This window comes from Panthera onca, chromosome B4 (genome assembly GCF_046562875.1).
Source record: "Panthera onca isolate mPanOnc1 chromosome B4, mPanOnc1 haplotype 2, whole genome shotgun sequence".
Lineage (NCBI taxonomy): Eukaryota > Metazoa > Chordata > Mammalia > Carnivora > Felidae > Panthera > Panthera onca.
The window spans coordinates 83,558,769-83,574,087 of NC_138345.1; the positions used below are offsets into that span (position 1 = coordinate 83,558,769).

The following is a 15,319-nucleotide window of genomic DNA, read 5'->3' on the forward strand; positions in this document are numbered from 1 at the left end:
ACACATGGATGGAACTGGAGGGTATTATGCTAAGTGAAATTAGTCAGTCAGAAAGACAAAAATCATATGACTTCACTCATATGAGGACTTTAAGAGACAAAACAGATGAACATAAGGGAAGGGAAACAAAAATAATATAAAAACAAGGAGGGGGACAAAACAGAAGAGACTCTTAAATATGGAGAACAAACAGAGGGCTACTGGAGGGGTTGTGGGAGGGGGGATGGGCTAAATGGGTAAGAGGCATTAAGGAATCTACTCCTGAAATCATTGTTGCACTATATACTAACTAATTTGGATGCAAATTTTAAAAAATAAAAAAAAGAAAATTAAAAAAAGTAGAGCAAATTTGATTTTCAATTTTATCCTCCAGTCTTTCTACTGAATTTTTATTTTTGCTATCATGGTTTTGATCTCCAAGAGCTCTTTTTGATTATCTTATTAGTAGTTACTTTCTAAATAGCTTCCTGTTGTTATTTTATGGATGCAGTATAGTATCTCTCTGAGAATATTAAGGATGGAATTTTGATTTAAAATTTTTTTCTCCCTTGCAATTTGTTTCTTCTAAATTGCTTTCTTTTCTTCTTATTTTGGTTTCTTTCCTGCATGTTACAGGATTTCCTTAAATGTCTAATGGTGTTTGGCTGCCTGCTTATAGTTTACAGTGAAGATATTAAAAAGCTGATTGGAAAGACTGTGGGAAAGTTAGGACGTGTAGGCCAAAGGCTTAACGGTAGAATTCTTTCGTCTATTGCGTTAAGAGAATCTTGATGAGAGTATCTTTGGGATTTCTCTTTTGGACTGGTCAGACTCCCCACAGGAGTTTTGTTTAACTTTGTTTAGAAATCAATTTCTCAGGTTGCTAAGCCAGTTACCATTCCTCCACTTATTTTCTACCTTCTGAAATGTTGCTGCCGTTGTCTTCTTTCCCTTTCTCATACCCAAGTCTTTTTTTTTTTAAGCTTATTTATTTATTTTTGAGAAAGAGAGAGAAAGCAGGAGGGAGAGAGAGAAAGAATGAGAGAGGGAATACCAAGCAGGCTCAGCACTGTCAGCACAGAGCCAGATTTGGGGCTGGAACTCACCAACCATGAGATTATGGCCTGAGTCGGATGCTTAAGGACTGAGCCCCCCAGGCGCCCCTCAACCCCCATTCTTTAACCAGAGGCCTTCACAATTTTTTAGGCTAATTTTATTGGAGGACAACTGTAGGATCATGTAGAAAGGTTTTGACACAGATTACAAGATTGCCCTGAAGTTTTATGTATACATGAAAAGAGGAATGTTTTTATATAATAATTGTGTTTTTTAAATTTATTTATTGTTTAATTTACATCCAAGTTAGTTAGCATATAGTGCAACAATGATTTCAGGAGTAGATTCCTTAATGCCCCTTGCCCATTTAGCCCATCCCCCCACACACAATCCCTCCAGCAACCTTCTGTTTGTTCTCTATATTTAAGAGTCTCTTCTGTTTTGTCCCCCTCCTTGTTTTTATATTCTTTTTGCTTCCCTTCCCTTATGTTCATCTGTTTTGTACCTTAAATTCCTCACATGAGTGAAGTCATACGGTATTTGTTTTTCTCTGACTGACTAATTTTGCTTAGCATGATATCCTCTAGTTCCATCTCCATAGTTGCAAATGGTAAGATTTCATTCTTTTTGATTGCCAAGTAATACTCCATTATATATATAATATATATAAACATATACGTACCAGATCTTCTTTATCCATTCATCCATTGATGGACATTTGGGCTCTTTCCATACTTTGGCTATTGTCGATAGCGCTGCTATAAATATTGGGGTGCATGTGCCCACTTGAAATAGCACACCTGTATCCCTTGGATAAACACCTAGTAGTGCAATTGCTGGGTCGTAGGGTAGTTCTATTTTTAATTTTTTGAGGAACCTCCATACTGTTTTCCAGAGTGGCTGCATGAGGTGGCATTCCCACCACCAGTGCAAAAGAGATACTCTTTCTCCGCATCCTTGCCAATATCTGTTGTTGCCTGAGTTGTTAACGTTAGCCATTCTTCAGGTGTGAGGTATTATCTCAATATGGCTTTTCCCTAATGATGAGTGATGTTGAGCATTTTTTCATGTGTCTGTTCACCATCTATTCATGTCTTTTGCCCCTTTCCTCAGTTAGTTTTTGGGGTGTTGCATTTGATAAATTCTTTATAGATTTTGGATAGTAACCCTTTATCTGATATGTCATGTGCAAACATCTTCTCCCATTTCATCGGTTGCTTTTTAGTTTTGCTGATTGTTTCTTTCGCTGTGCAGAAGCTTTTTGTTTTGATGAGGTCCCAATAGTTCATTTTTGCTTTTGTTTCCCTTGCCTCCGGAGACATGTTGACTAAGAAGTTGCTGTGGCTGAGGCCAAATAGGTTTTTGCCTGCTTTCTCCTCTAAGATTTTGATAGCTTCCTGTCTTACATTTAGGTCTTTCATCCATTTTGAGTTGATTTTTGTGTATGGTGTAAGAAAGTGGTCCAAGTTCATTCTTCTGCACGTCGCTGTCCAGTTTTCCCAGCACCATTTGCTGAAGAGATTGTCTATATTCCATTGGCTACTCTTTCTTGCATTATCAAAGATTAGTTGGCCATACGTTTGTTGGGTCCATTTCTGCGTTCTCTATTATGTTCCATTGATCTTAACGTCTGTTTTCGTGCCAAATAATAATTATTTTGCAACAACTATTAAGTAACTTTCAGGCGTATTGCATGCACCACCCACCGGTCTCAATCCTCCACCTGGCGGGAGGAGTCTACAATGCAAGAAACCACTTAAAAAAAAAAAAAAAGAAAAAGAGATGCGCATGACACCTGGAAGAAGACAGAAAGATTACTTCAAAGGGCCCGGGCGTTAGACCTCATCTCTCTGGAACTGGGGGTGAGGTGGAGGGGGTGGGGGTGGGAGGAGGTCTGAGCTCCTCGATGATTGGTTGGTATCTCTGACCAATCAGGAGCAGTGAGTGGTTTTGCTTATCATCGTGATCCACCTCCCGGAGGGTTTTGGAGTCACGTTTACAAATGGGAATTGGGTAGGTAAGAGGGACAGAACATTCAACCAATGAGACCTTTCGGCGTTCGTGGGCGGGGTGAGGCCGCTGCCAGGTTTAGGGCGGAAGGAGCTGCCCTGAGTAAGAAGGTGAACGAAAGATGGCGGCGGAAACGCTGCTGTCCAGCCTGTTGGGGCTGCTACTTCTGGGGCTCCTGTTACCCGCAACTCTGGCCGGCGGTGTCGGAAGCCTGAATCTAGAGGAACTGAGTGAGATGCGTTATGGGATCGAGATCCTGCCGTTGCCTGTCATGGGAGGGCAGGTGTGGAGGCGTGGAAGGGCGAGGATCTGGGGCAAGGGGAAGGGGGGAAAGAGGAAGAAGGGCCGCTGTGGAGTCTGCATAGCGCGCCTAAGAAGAATCGGGAGGAGTAGGTAGGGGTTTTACGATGACTCCTAAGGACCGTAGACGGAGACCCATTCCCCTGGGGCTAGGGACTGGGAGGGGTGGGGCTTCCCGCTGTCAGCTTCGGTTCCAGATAGAAGCACCCAGACTCCTCCCAGTAGAGAAGTGCGAGCGCTCGTTCCCCTCACCCGCCAAACACAGCTGGAAGACTTGTGGCTCATTCTGACTTGACTGGGCTCTTCCCCAGAATCCGAAGAGGGATCTCGTTGTTCTCTCTGATCCCAGCCTCTCTTTGCCTCCCCGCCCCCCGAACCTCCGTCTTTCCCAGAGCCAAGCTTCGGACGTGGTGATTGTCTCCTCTAAGTACAAACAGCGCTATGAATGTCGCCTGCCAGCTGGAGCTATTCACTTCCAGCGTGAAAGGGAGGAGGAGGCACCTGCTTACCGAGGGCCTGGGATCCCTGAGCTGTTGAGCCCAATGAAAGATGCTCCTTGCTTGCTGAAGGTGAAAGGGGCTGGGAAGAATGGAATGAGGGCTTGGGAACTAGGTATCTATCTGGGAACTGGAGTGCCCATGAATGGGGAGGGACGAGAGGACCTATGGGGGTTAAAAAGGCCATTGGACAAGTAGACATATTGTACAGAAGCAAAGAATTCTGCAACCACTGATGACACTTTGCTGAGTGTAGAGGAGGGTTAGGACAGAAGACCTCAGAGTGATAGTTAAGCCAAGATTGAGGTGCCTAAAGAGGGTCACTGTAGGGTAGGAGGGACATTCTCCTAGAGAAGCCTTCCTGGTAAAGTCACCCCCTGCCCCCGTCACTTTCTGCCGGTGTCCTATTTTATTTTCATCATGGCATTTTTCATGATCTGAAATCATCTTATTAACTGAATCATCAGCTTATTGATTTATTTTTTTTAGTCTGAGTCCCAGCACTGGAATATGAGTCCATGAGGTCAGAGAATTTATCTTGTTCACAGTTGTATCCCCGGTGGCTAGAACAGCACAAGGAATATTGTAGAAGTTCAATTAATATTTGAATATTCAAATTTTCCTAGTCCGAGTGCTTCAAGGATACCATGATTCCTTATCTTTATAAAAGGCGAAGAAGGATTTTTTAAAAAATCTTTAAAAAGGGAGGCGTGGAAAGAGCACAGGTGAAAAACATACTTTAGAGGCATTTCTCCCAGGCACAGAAGGAAAGCAGCCCTTCCTCGTCACTGAGAATCTGGAGAATTGAGTATGGAAGCAGAGGGGATGAGAAGTAGATGAGAGGTTATGTGTCTTGGAGCTAGGAGAGATTCAGGTTCCAAGCAGAGACATCTGCACGCTATCCCCTTAATTGTTCTTTTTTTTTTTTTAATTGTCAGACCAAGGACTGGTGGACATATGAATTCTGCTACGGACGCCACATCCAGCAGTACCACATGGAAGGTGACTCATGCCTGCATTTTCCCTAAGCCCTCAGCAACACTTCATGGAAGGTGACCTGCCTCCCCAGTCCCCTTCCCTCTTAGTCCTCTTAGAAGGGAGTAACGGTGCTTCACTGTGGTTTCTCTTGTAGATTCAGAGATCAAAGGTGAAGTCCTCTATCTCGGCTACTACCAATCGGCCTTCGACTGGGATGATGAGACAGCCAAGGTGGCAGGAGTTTGGGGTTGGGAGAGAAAGGGGTCCTGGCTGTAGACTCAGAGCCCTAACGAGAAGGGGAGGGTCAGGATTAGCTGACATGTTGCTTGGGGCTCGGTGGCCATTAGGACAAAGTGCCATTTTTTCTCTTTGCTGTCTTTCTTCTGCCCCCGCCCTCCCTCTTGATGTCCTCCCCAGGCCTCCAAGCAGCATCGTCTGAAACGCTACCACAGCCAGACCTATGGCAACGGGTCCAAGTGCGACCTTAATGGGAGGCCACGGGAGGCCGAGGTTCGGGTGAGTCTTAAGAGAGGGAAGTTGACACTCCTTCAGTGACAATTCAGACTCTAAGGGAAGAGGGAAGGGTTGCATGTTATACTCAGGAAGTTCTCTTTCAGACCCAAGACTCTTAAGTTTAAGACTCATATTTCCAGCTGGTAGCTGGATGCCACTGCCTGGATAGTCCCGGGCACTTGAAGTCAACATTTCCCAAACCCTTTCCTCTGAACCACTAGCCACTCTTATTCTTTTTCCCATGTTTCTTCTTCTGAGCGTTATTACTGACTCTTCCTTCTCCTTTACTTTGTCTTCCGTTCTTCATTTAATGACTCGTCAGTAAGGCTGTGCAGGTGTAAGCATTGGGCCCTGCTCTGGGGCTACAGTGCTGGGCAGACACACAGCCCCTGTCCTCAGGGGATGTACAGTCTAGACAGGAAGACATGTTAAAGAAGAATCACAGAAATGGGTCTGTGACTACAAACTGAGGAGTGGTGTGAAGGAAAGGAATCTAGTTCTCTCAGAGTAAATGACAAAGCCTATTCGTCCTATTTCTAGATTTCTCTGACCACTGGCTTCTTTCCTATGCTTGGTGCCTTCATCTCTCACCTGCATCATTGCCAACAGCCTCTTACCAGGTGCTCCCGATCTAGTGCTCCCTAACTGAGTTCAGGCAAGCAGGCAGATATACGGTGGGAAAGGTTCTTCGGGTGCTAACGTGTATTCGCAAACGTAAACACCTATAGAGATAAGAATCACACACCCGATGACACAAGAAGGGTCTTTCTGTAATACAGACTTGCACATGCAGTTGTATGCTGGTAAATGTTGAGCATTCTGATGGCTAGGAGAGAGTGGGGAGCATGGAGTGGGGAGCCTTGATCTATAATGTTTACCAGTATCTGTGGTATAAGTAGTCTTACCGTGGCCAAATTCATGCTGTCACTGTGATGTCAACCATCTGCGACATTCCTGAAAATTTTCCAGTTTGCTCTTGTGAACTGGTGTGAGCTGACTCCAACACACCCCTACGGCAAGTGTCACTTCTCTGTCCCGTCCTGGAAAACCTTCTGTGATTCTGCCTTGCACAAAGGCTAAGATCCAAATACTTCAGCACAGACTGAGGTGCCTGGGAGGTGATGGGAAGCCCTCGGGTTCGGGACATATTTTGAAGGTAGACCCAAGAAGATTTATTGATGGATTGGGCACGGGGTGGAGTCAAGTATGACTCTGGGGTTTTTGGCTTGAGCAAATGCAACAATGCAACTGTCATTTACTAGAATGGGAAGGGTTGGGTTTGGAGGGGAACCCAGGTTGATGGAGGTCACAATGACTCTAGACATCCAGTGGCGATGTCCAGTTGGTAGTTGGTTCTGTGATTCTGGAGTTCAGGGATGAGGTCTGGGTCGGAGATATAAATACTCGTTGTGTATCTGCCCCACTGGCCTTCTTTCTGTTCTTTGAATCAGTGGGTTTCATTGTTGCCTCTGCTGAAAGCTGTCTTCCTCCAGATCTTTGAGTGGTAGGCTCCACCCTGTCATTCAAGTTATATATCCCTGTGACACCTCCACAAGTTAGCCCTGATGTTGGCACACAGAACACATGCAGCCTCTGCCACCATCCGGGTAAACACCTACAGAGTTTTATATTCTTCAAAGCATGTATCATTTCCTGAAATTATCTTACTTGTTGGAATTTAACGTCCCTGTCTGTCTACCCCAACTAGAATAAGCTCCAGGAAGGCAGGGACAATGTCTGTCTTCTTTTCTTTCTTCTTCTTTATCTTTTCTTTCTTCTTCTTATTTTTGTTCGTTTGTCTTATTTCCTGCTGTATTCTTGGTGCCTGGAACAGTGCCTGGCACCAAGTAGGTACCCAGAAGTTATTTGTTGAATGACTGGAATGAATAATAAGCCGGTTCAAATGTCATCGATTTTATGTGAACTTTCTTGGCTAAGCCAGAAGGTGAGTTAGGTTCAGCGTTTCACATCCACATATCCATGTCCACATATATCCATGGCTTAGTCTATTTGGGCTGCTAGAACAAGATACCACAGGCTGAATGGCCTATAAACAGAATTTTTTTTCTTAACAATTCTGGAGTGTGGAAGTTAGAGATCATAGTGCTAGTGTGGCCCAGGTCATAGACTTCTTGTTTATTCTCACATGGTGGAAGGGGCTAGGGAGCTCTGGGGAGCCTCTTTTATAAGAACTTTAATCCCATTCATGAAGGTTCTACCCTTACGACCTAAGCACCTCCTAAAGGTCCCACTTCCTAATATCATCACATTGGGCATAGGATTTCAACATAAGACCTTTCGAGGGGCACAAACATTCAGACCATAGCAACCCACAAGCATCTACACACATATGTAATTGATTATAAGCACTTACTTTATTATATTCGAATTATTTTTGTTATTTGCAGCTTCAGTAGGCCAAGAACTGAGGGCAAAGACTGCACTTTCCTCTTATCTATTGAACATATGCCCTGCACCAAGCCCTGTCATAGAAACTGGGGATGAAGTGGTGACTGAGAGACCTAGTCCTGCTCTCAGGAGACAGACATTAAATAAACAGCCACAGCAAGCAGGATAAAGTCTGACAGGTGAACTACATATCATGGGGGTGATAAGGGGGATGCACAATAAAGGAACTAGCCAAGTCTAGCTGAAGGGGAGGCTTCCTGGAGAATGTGACCTTTGAACTGACAGTTGAAGGATGAGGAGCTAGTCCAGCAGCTGTAGAGGAGGGGTAGAGGGAAGAGGGCATTCCAAGTGGAAGGTCTGCTAAGTGCCATAGGCCTGGAGACAAGGGGCAGTTGATAGCTTTTCGCAGTGACTGGAGAGAATTGTGGGAAGGGAGTGTGGGAGGTGAGGCTGGGCAGCAATTAGGGGTCAGCGTGCAGGTCATGAAGCTCTGTAGCTATGTTGAGTTTGGACAATCCGAGAAATAAGGGGGAAGCTAATGAGATATCTTAAGGAGGATGATGACATATTCAGTTTTGGTTTTGAAAGCTCACTCTGGCTGGAATGTAGCAAATGATTGGGAGGCCAGTTAGGAAGTGGTTGCAGTGATCCAGGTGAGAAAAGAAGGTGGCCCAGGGATGAAGAAATGTGAATTTGGAGGGAGATTTAGGGAACAGAATCAATAGAGTAAGACTCATAGGTTTCTGGGTTGAGCATGGATAGATGGTGGTTCCTAAGTTAGGTAGAGTAGAAAGAAGAATAGGTTTGGTGAAGGAAAATGATGATTCTGGTTTTGAGTATGATGATTTTGGTGGCTGCAGGCATCCAAGTAGAGATTTCTGAGGAGGCTGTTAGATCTGTGGGTTTGGAACTCAGGAGAGAGATCCGAATTGAACCCCGAAGGCTGGGAGTCATCAACATATTGGCTACAGTTGGAGTCTTGGTCTGGGTAAAATCCCCCCAAAGAAACAGTATATAGTGGAAAAGGTGGAACAGAACATTGAGGAAGCCATCATTGAAAGCATGGGCGGAAGGGGGCTTTGCCGAGAAGGGGCCAGAAAGGAGACTACAGTGACACATCTCAAAGAGGGGTTGGCCCAGGGCGTCAGTAGCATTTGAACCTTCAGGGAAGAGGAGGATTAAAAACTGCTTGTGGGCAGTCATGGGAATTATTATTTTAATAAAAGCAAAGCATTCACAAGGAAATAAGAACTCCGGCAGTAGTCATGGGAACCAGATGAAAATTTCTAAGTCCTCTACTCCCAGTCTCCCCTCACCAGTCCTTTGGTTGGACTTAATGACAGAGGTCACTGGTGAACTTTGCTACAGCAGTTTCTGTGGGGTGCTGAAGAGGAGATGAAGAAGTGGAAACCTTGGAAGAAGTCTCGATATGCAGGGGAGGGAAAAGGTGAGCACTAGTTGGAGGGGTTATAGGGTTGGAGAGGGTGTTCTTTCGCGTTTTAAATTGGGAGCATGTGTAAATGCTTTTGGGTGGACCTGATAGAAAGGAGAGATTGAGTTATAGCAGAAAGAAGGGGAAGAGAATGGGACAGAGCTGGGATACAGAACACAGGAGAACAGTTACCCTGAGGAGAGGAGATCTAGGGTTGTAACTGGGAATGAAAGGGTGGTGTATTTGGTGGGGAGTCTGGAGGTGGTAGTGGCAGAAAGTTGAGGGCATTCCTATCTGGCTGTTTCTCATTTTTTATTTTTATATTTTTTTGAAGTTTATTTATTTTGAAAGAAAGAGAGAGCACACGTGGGTGGGGGAGGGGCAGAGAGAGGGAAAGAGAAAATCCCTAGCAGGTTCCTCACTGTCAGCTCAGAGCCTGACACGGGGCTCGAACTCACAAACCGTGAGATCATGACCTGAACCGAAATCAAGAGCCCAATGCTCAACCGACTGAGCCACTCAGGCGCCCCTCATTTTTTAGTCCTTACATCCTGATAGACCACCCAAGTTTGTTGCCTTCGTGATTGAGTAAACCACATTCCCCCTGCCTCCCCCCCCCCCCCCCCGCCCTTCCTGCCTCCAGGGGAAGCATAGTGAAGTCCTACCTTCCCAATGCCTCCTGGGTAGGAGCCGTGTGCATGGTGTTTGGTAAAAGTGCAGTTTTTCCATGGGGTTTGGGAATGGTTAGCCATCTGGAATTAAGCAAATTTGGATCCCTATCTCAATTCTTATACTAAGTGAGATTTCACAGAGATCTCAGATTTTTTACTTTTTAATTTCTAATTGTGAAACATCTTGGACTTACAAAAATAATGTCACAGAGACCCATAAATCCACTGCCAAGTGAAACAGATGTTAACATTTTGCCATATTTGCATCAGAAAGGAATAAAATGGTAATGAATGATGTAGTTAAAGCCCACCTTCTCATTTCTTCTCTCTCCCTCCTCTCCAGAAACAACCACAACCATCTTCATGCTTGCTTTGTACTTTTATTAGTCATACACGTATCGTAGACACCATATATGTTTTGTGTTTTAAAATTATACATTAGTGGTATCAACTTGCTTTTTCACTAATCACTGTTTGCCATTCTGTGGCATGACATGGAGATCTAGGTCAATGATTTTAATGGCTGTGTGTTTCATTGTTTACTTACTATTCCTCTGTTGAGGAAAAGTTGGATTTCAACTCTAATGCTTTTATACACAGTGCTACAATGTAGGTCTCATTGTGAATGTGCAAGAGTTTCTTTGAGGGAAATACCCAGAAGCATATTTTATTGGTGAATTTGGTGCATTGCTCACTTTTTCTATTCTTTTCTAATGTTTGTTTATTTATTTTGAGAAAGACAGACAGAGAGAGAGAGAGAGAGAGAGAGAGAGAGAGATTAAGTGGGGGAGGGGCAGAGGGGGAGAGAGAGAATGAATCCCAAGCAGGCTCTCCACTGTCAGTCACATGGAGCCTGATGCAGGTCTTGATCCCATGAACGATGAGATCATGACCTGAGCCAAAATCAAAAGTCGGACACTTAATCAACTGAGCCACCCAGGTGCCTCTCAATGTCTTTTTCTTTTTTAAGTTTATTTATTTTGAGAGAGAGAGGGAGGGGGGAGAGGCAGAGAGAGAGAGGGGACAAAGGAACTGAAGCAGGCTCTGTGCTAACAGCAGAGAGCCCAATGTGGTGCTCAATCTCACAACTGTTGAGTTTGTAACCTGAGCTGAGATCAAGAGTCAGACACTTGGGGCACCTGGGTGGCTTAGTTGGTTAAGTGTCTGACTTTGGCTCAGGTCATGATCTTACAGTTTGTGGGTTCAAGCCCCGCATTGGCTCTGTGCTGAGAACCAAGGGCCTGGAGCCTGCTTCAGATTCTGTGTCTCCCTCTCTCTTTGCCCCTCCCCCTCTCCCTCTCTCTCTCTCAAATATAAATAAACATTAAACATTTTTTTAGGGGCGCCTGGGTGGCTCAGTCGGTTAAGCGTCCGACTTCGGCTCAGGTCACGATCTCGCGGTCCGTGAGCTCGAGCCCTGTGTCGGGCTCTGGGCTGATGGCTCAGAGCCTGGAGCCTGCTTCCGATTCTGTGTCTCCCTCTCTCTCTGCCCCTCCCCCGTTCATGCTCTGTCTCTCTCTGTCTCAAAAATAAACATTAAAAAAAAATTTTTTTTTAAATTTTTTTTTAAAAAGTCAGAGCTTAACCGACTGAGTCACCCAGTTGCCCCACCCTCTCCAGTACTTATTATTACTATTTTTTATAATAACCATCCTAATGGATATGCAGTGGTATCTCATTGTGGTTTTGATTTTCATTTTCCTAATGACAAATGACGTTGAACATCTTTTCATGTGCGTATTGTCTATATGTATATGTTCTTTGGAGAAACGTCTATTTAAATCCTTTGCCCATTTTTTAATTGGGTTGTTTTTTATTGTTGAGTTGTGGTAGTTTTCTATATATCCTGGATATTAATCACTTATCAGATACATGATTTGCAAATATATATGTATATGTGTGTGTGTATGTATATATATGATTTTCTCCCATTCTGTGGGTTGTTTTTTACTCTCTCTCTTTTTTTATTTAAAAAAAAATTTTATTTTAACGTTTATTTATTTTTGAGACAGAGAGAGACAGAGCATGAACGGGGGAGGGGCAGAGAGAGAGAGGGAGACACAGAATCGGAAGCAGGCTCCAGGCTCCGAGCCAGCAGCCCAGAGCCTGACGCGGGGCTTGAACTCACGGACCTGCGAGATCGTGACCCGAGCTGAAGTCAGACGCCTAACCGACTGAGCTACCCAGGCGCCCCTCTGTCTTTTTTTAAAGTAGACTCCATGCCTAACATGGCGCTTGAACTCATGACCCTGAGATCAAGAATCACATGCTCTACCTACTGAACCAGTCAGGTGCCCCTGCTTTTTCACTCTCTTAGTAGTGTTTTTTGATGCATAGAAGTTTTTAATTCTGATGAAGTCTAAGTTACCTATTTTTTCTTTTATTGTCTGTGCTTTTGGCCTCATACGTAAGAAATCATTGCCTATTCCAAAGTCATGATGATTTTCACTTCTGTTTTCTTCTAAGAGTTTTATAGTTTTGAGTTTATTTATGTATACAAAGTAAGGTAAGGATCCACCTTCATTTGTTTGCATGTAAATATCCAGTTTTTCTAGCACCATTTGTTGACAATACTATCCTTGTCTCTTTGAATGGTCTTAATACCCTTGTTGAAAATCAAATGAGCAAATATGCTAGGGTAATTTCTCAGCTCTATTCTATGCCACTGGCCTGTATGTCTGTCCTTATGCCAGTACCACACTGTTTCGATTACTGTGGTTTTGTAGTAAGTTTTGAAATTAGGCAGTGTTGAGTCCTCCAACTTTGGTTTTTTTTTTTTTTTTTTTTTTTTTTTTTGAGATTGTTCTGGCTATATGAGATCCCTTACAATTCCATATGAATTTTAAGATGGGTTTTTCTCTGACTATAAAAACAGCCATTGAGATTTTGATAGAGAATGCATTGAATATGAGATACTTTGTATAGTATTGCCATCTTACTATTAAGTTTTCTAGTCCATGAACATAGGCTATCTTTCTGTTTATTTGTGTCTTCTATAATTTCTGTAATATTTTGTAATTTTGTAGTTTTCCATGTGTAAGTCTTTCACCTCCTTTGAGAAATTTATCCTAAATAGTTTATTTTTTGATGGTATTGTAAGTGAAAAAAATTTTTAAATTGCCTTTTTAGAGGCACCTGGGTGGTTTAGTTGGTTAAGTGTCAGACTCTTAATTTTGGCTCAGGTAATGATCTCACAGTTGTGAGATTGAGTTCCACATCAGGCTCTATGCTCATGGAGCCTGCTTAGGATTCTGTATCTCCCTCTCTCTCTCCCCCTCCCCCATGCATATGTGCTCTCTCTCTGTCTTAAAACAAATAAATAAACACTTAAGAAATTGCCTTTTTGGCTTGTTTGTTGCAAATATACAGAAATACAACTGATATTTGCATGTTGATTTTATGTCCTGAAACCTTGTTGAATTTATTTATTATCTGTAATAGGGTTTGTGTGTGTGTGTGGGGGGGGTTCTTTTGGATTTTCTGTGTGTAATATCATGTCACTTGTGAACGGAGATGATTTTACTTCTTTCTTTCCAATTTGGATGCCCTTTATTTCTTTTTCTTGCCTAATTTGCTCTGGTTATAACTTCTGGTACTATGTTAAATAGAAGTGACATAAAGTGGGCATCCTTATCTTGGTTCCTATTACTCGTGGAAAATTTTTCAGTCTTTCACCATTAAGTAATGCTATTAGCTCTGGGGTTTTCATATGTGGCCTTTATCATGTTGACATTCTCTTCTATTCCTAGTTTTTCAAGTGATTTTATCAGGAAAGGGTGTTGACTTTCAAATTCTTTGTTCACGGTTGAGATGATCATGTGGCTTTTTTCTTCATTCTGTTAATGTGGTGTATTGTAGTGTGCAGATTGATTTTTGTCCATTGAACCATCTTAGCATTACTGGAATAAATCCCACAGGAATCATGATATATAATGCTTTCAGTATGCTGCTGAATTTGGTTTGCTAGTATTTTGTTGAGAAAATTTGCATTTGTATTCACAAGGGATCTTGGTCTGCGGTTTTGTAATATCTTTGTCTGGGTTTGGTATCAGAGTAATGCTGGCCTCACAGAATGAGTTAGAAAGGCATTCTTCATATATTCCAGATTTAATTCCTTAATCTCCTATACGCTAGCTATAGCTTGTCTTCTTCTTTTGTTCATAGTATCTCAAATGTACTTTTAATTTAAAAATTTAAAAATTCCAATATGATTAAAAATTTCAGTGTTTTTCTTTATAGTTTGTATATTTTATGTCTTTTATTAAATCCTTTTCTTTTCATTTATATTTTTCAAATTATAGAAGTTTTCTTCTCATATGTTAGACTTTAATTCCATAAACAATTTAATGTGTCGTGTGTAAGCTTAGAACCTAAATATAGCTATTTTTCATCTGGATAACTGGCTGTCCCAGCATCATTTATTGAGCAGGCCATATTTTCTCCCTGATTTATAGTGCCACATCAGGCATTTATCAAGTTGCCATACATATGTGCATTTTCTTCTTGGCTTCTTTTTTGTTTCAATAGTCTGTCTATTCCTGTGCCAACTCCACATTGTTTTACATACTATAGCTTTTTAGTAAGTCTTGGTATCTGATAATATGCATTTTTCTTTGTTCTTCAAAACTGTCTGAGCTATTATTGGACAAGTTCTGTGAAAAAAGTCTTTTGGGGATTTTAATGGGGAATTACATTGAATTTTATATTAATTTGGAGAGAATTGATATTTTATGATACTGACTTTTCATTCACAATGAACATAATATTTACTTCTATTTACTTACTGCCTTGTACCAAACTAAGATTTTAATTTTCTCTTTGAAAGCTCTTATAGATCTCATTTGAGGTTAGTCCTAGATACCTTGTAGCTTTTTATTTGTGACTTGTTCGTGTGGGCAAATGTTTCAAGCCTACAGGTACCTTATAGTTTTTGATGCTATTGTAAATGGCATCCTTTAAAAGTTACATTATAATAGCTTGCAGGTTCTCATGGATTTTCTATGTGAATAATAATGTCATCTGCAAATAGACACACTCTGATTTCTTCCTTTCTAATCCTTATATATGCCATTTTTCTTATACCTGCAGTGCAATTCAAGGGGTGAGGTAGGCATCTTTGGCTTGATTTTAAAGAGAGTACTACTGAGGTTACACTATTAACATCGTGTTTTCCTGCAGGGTCTTTGTAGACACCTTTTACCCGATGAATGAAGATCTATTTTATTCCTAGTTTGTGTAATATTTTCATCATAGGTAGGTGTGAATTTTAACCCATGTTTTTTATATATCTATTGAGATGGTCATATGGTTTTTCATCTTTATTTGAATTCAACTAATTCATTTTCTAAGTTTTTTTTACCCTTGCATTTCTGGAATAATCCATGGTCATAAAGTTTCCTTTTTGCCTTTTTTTTTTTTTGAAGATTTTATTTTATTATTATTTTTTAAGTAGGCTTTGTGCCCAGTGCAAAGCA

General features: G+C 42.0%; 1 protein-coding gene across 4 annotated transcripts in view; it reads left to right on the forward strand.

Moving 5' to 3' along the window:
- The first annotated feature begins 3,130 nt into the window (after positions 1-3,130).
- The window catches only part of OS9 (OS9 endoplasmic reticulum lectin), a 31,075-nt gene continuing 18,886 nt past the window's right edge, over positions 3,131-15,319 (forward strand). For 3 of the 4 annotated variants that reach the window (XM_060657127.3, XM_060657128.3, XM_060657130.3), the window contains exons 1-5: positions 3,132-3,328; positions 3,738-3,914; positions 4,781-4,844; positions 4,975-5,051; positions 5,238-5,336. In XM_060657127.3, the coding sequence (XP_060513110.1) occupies positions 3,167-3,328; positions 3,738-3,914; positions 4,781-4,844; positions 4,975-5,051; positions 5,238-5,336 (579 nt within the window). In that variant the 5' untranslated portion in view covers positions 3,132-3,166. Of the gene's footprint in view, positions 3,329-3,737; positions 3,915-4,780; positions 4,845-4,974; positions 5,052-5,237; positions 5,337-15,319 lie in introns of all 4 variants that reach the window. The other variant, XM_060657129.3, reaches the window with a different exon arrangement.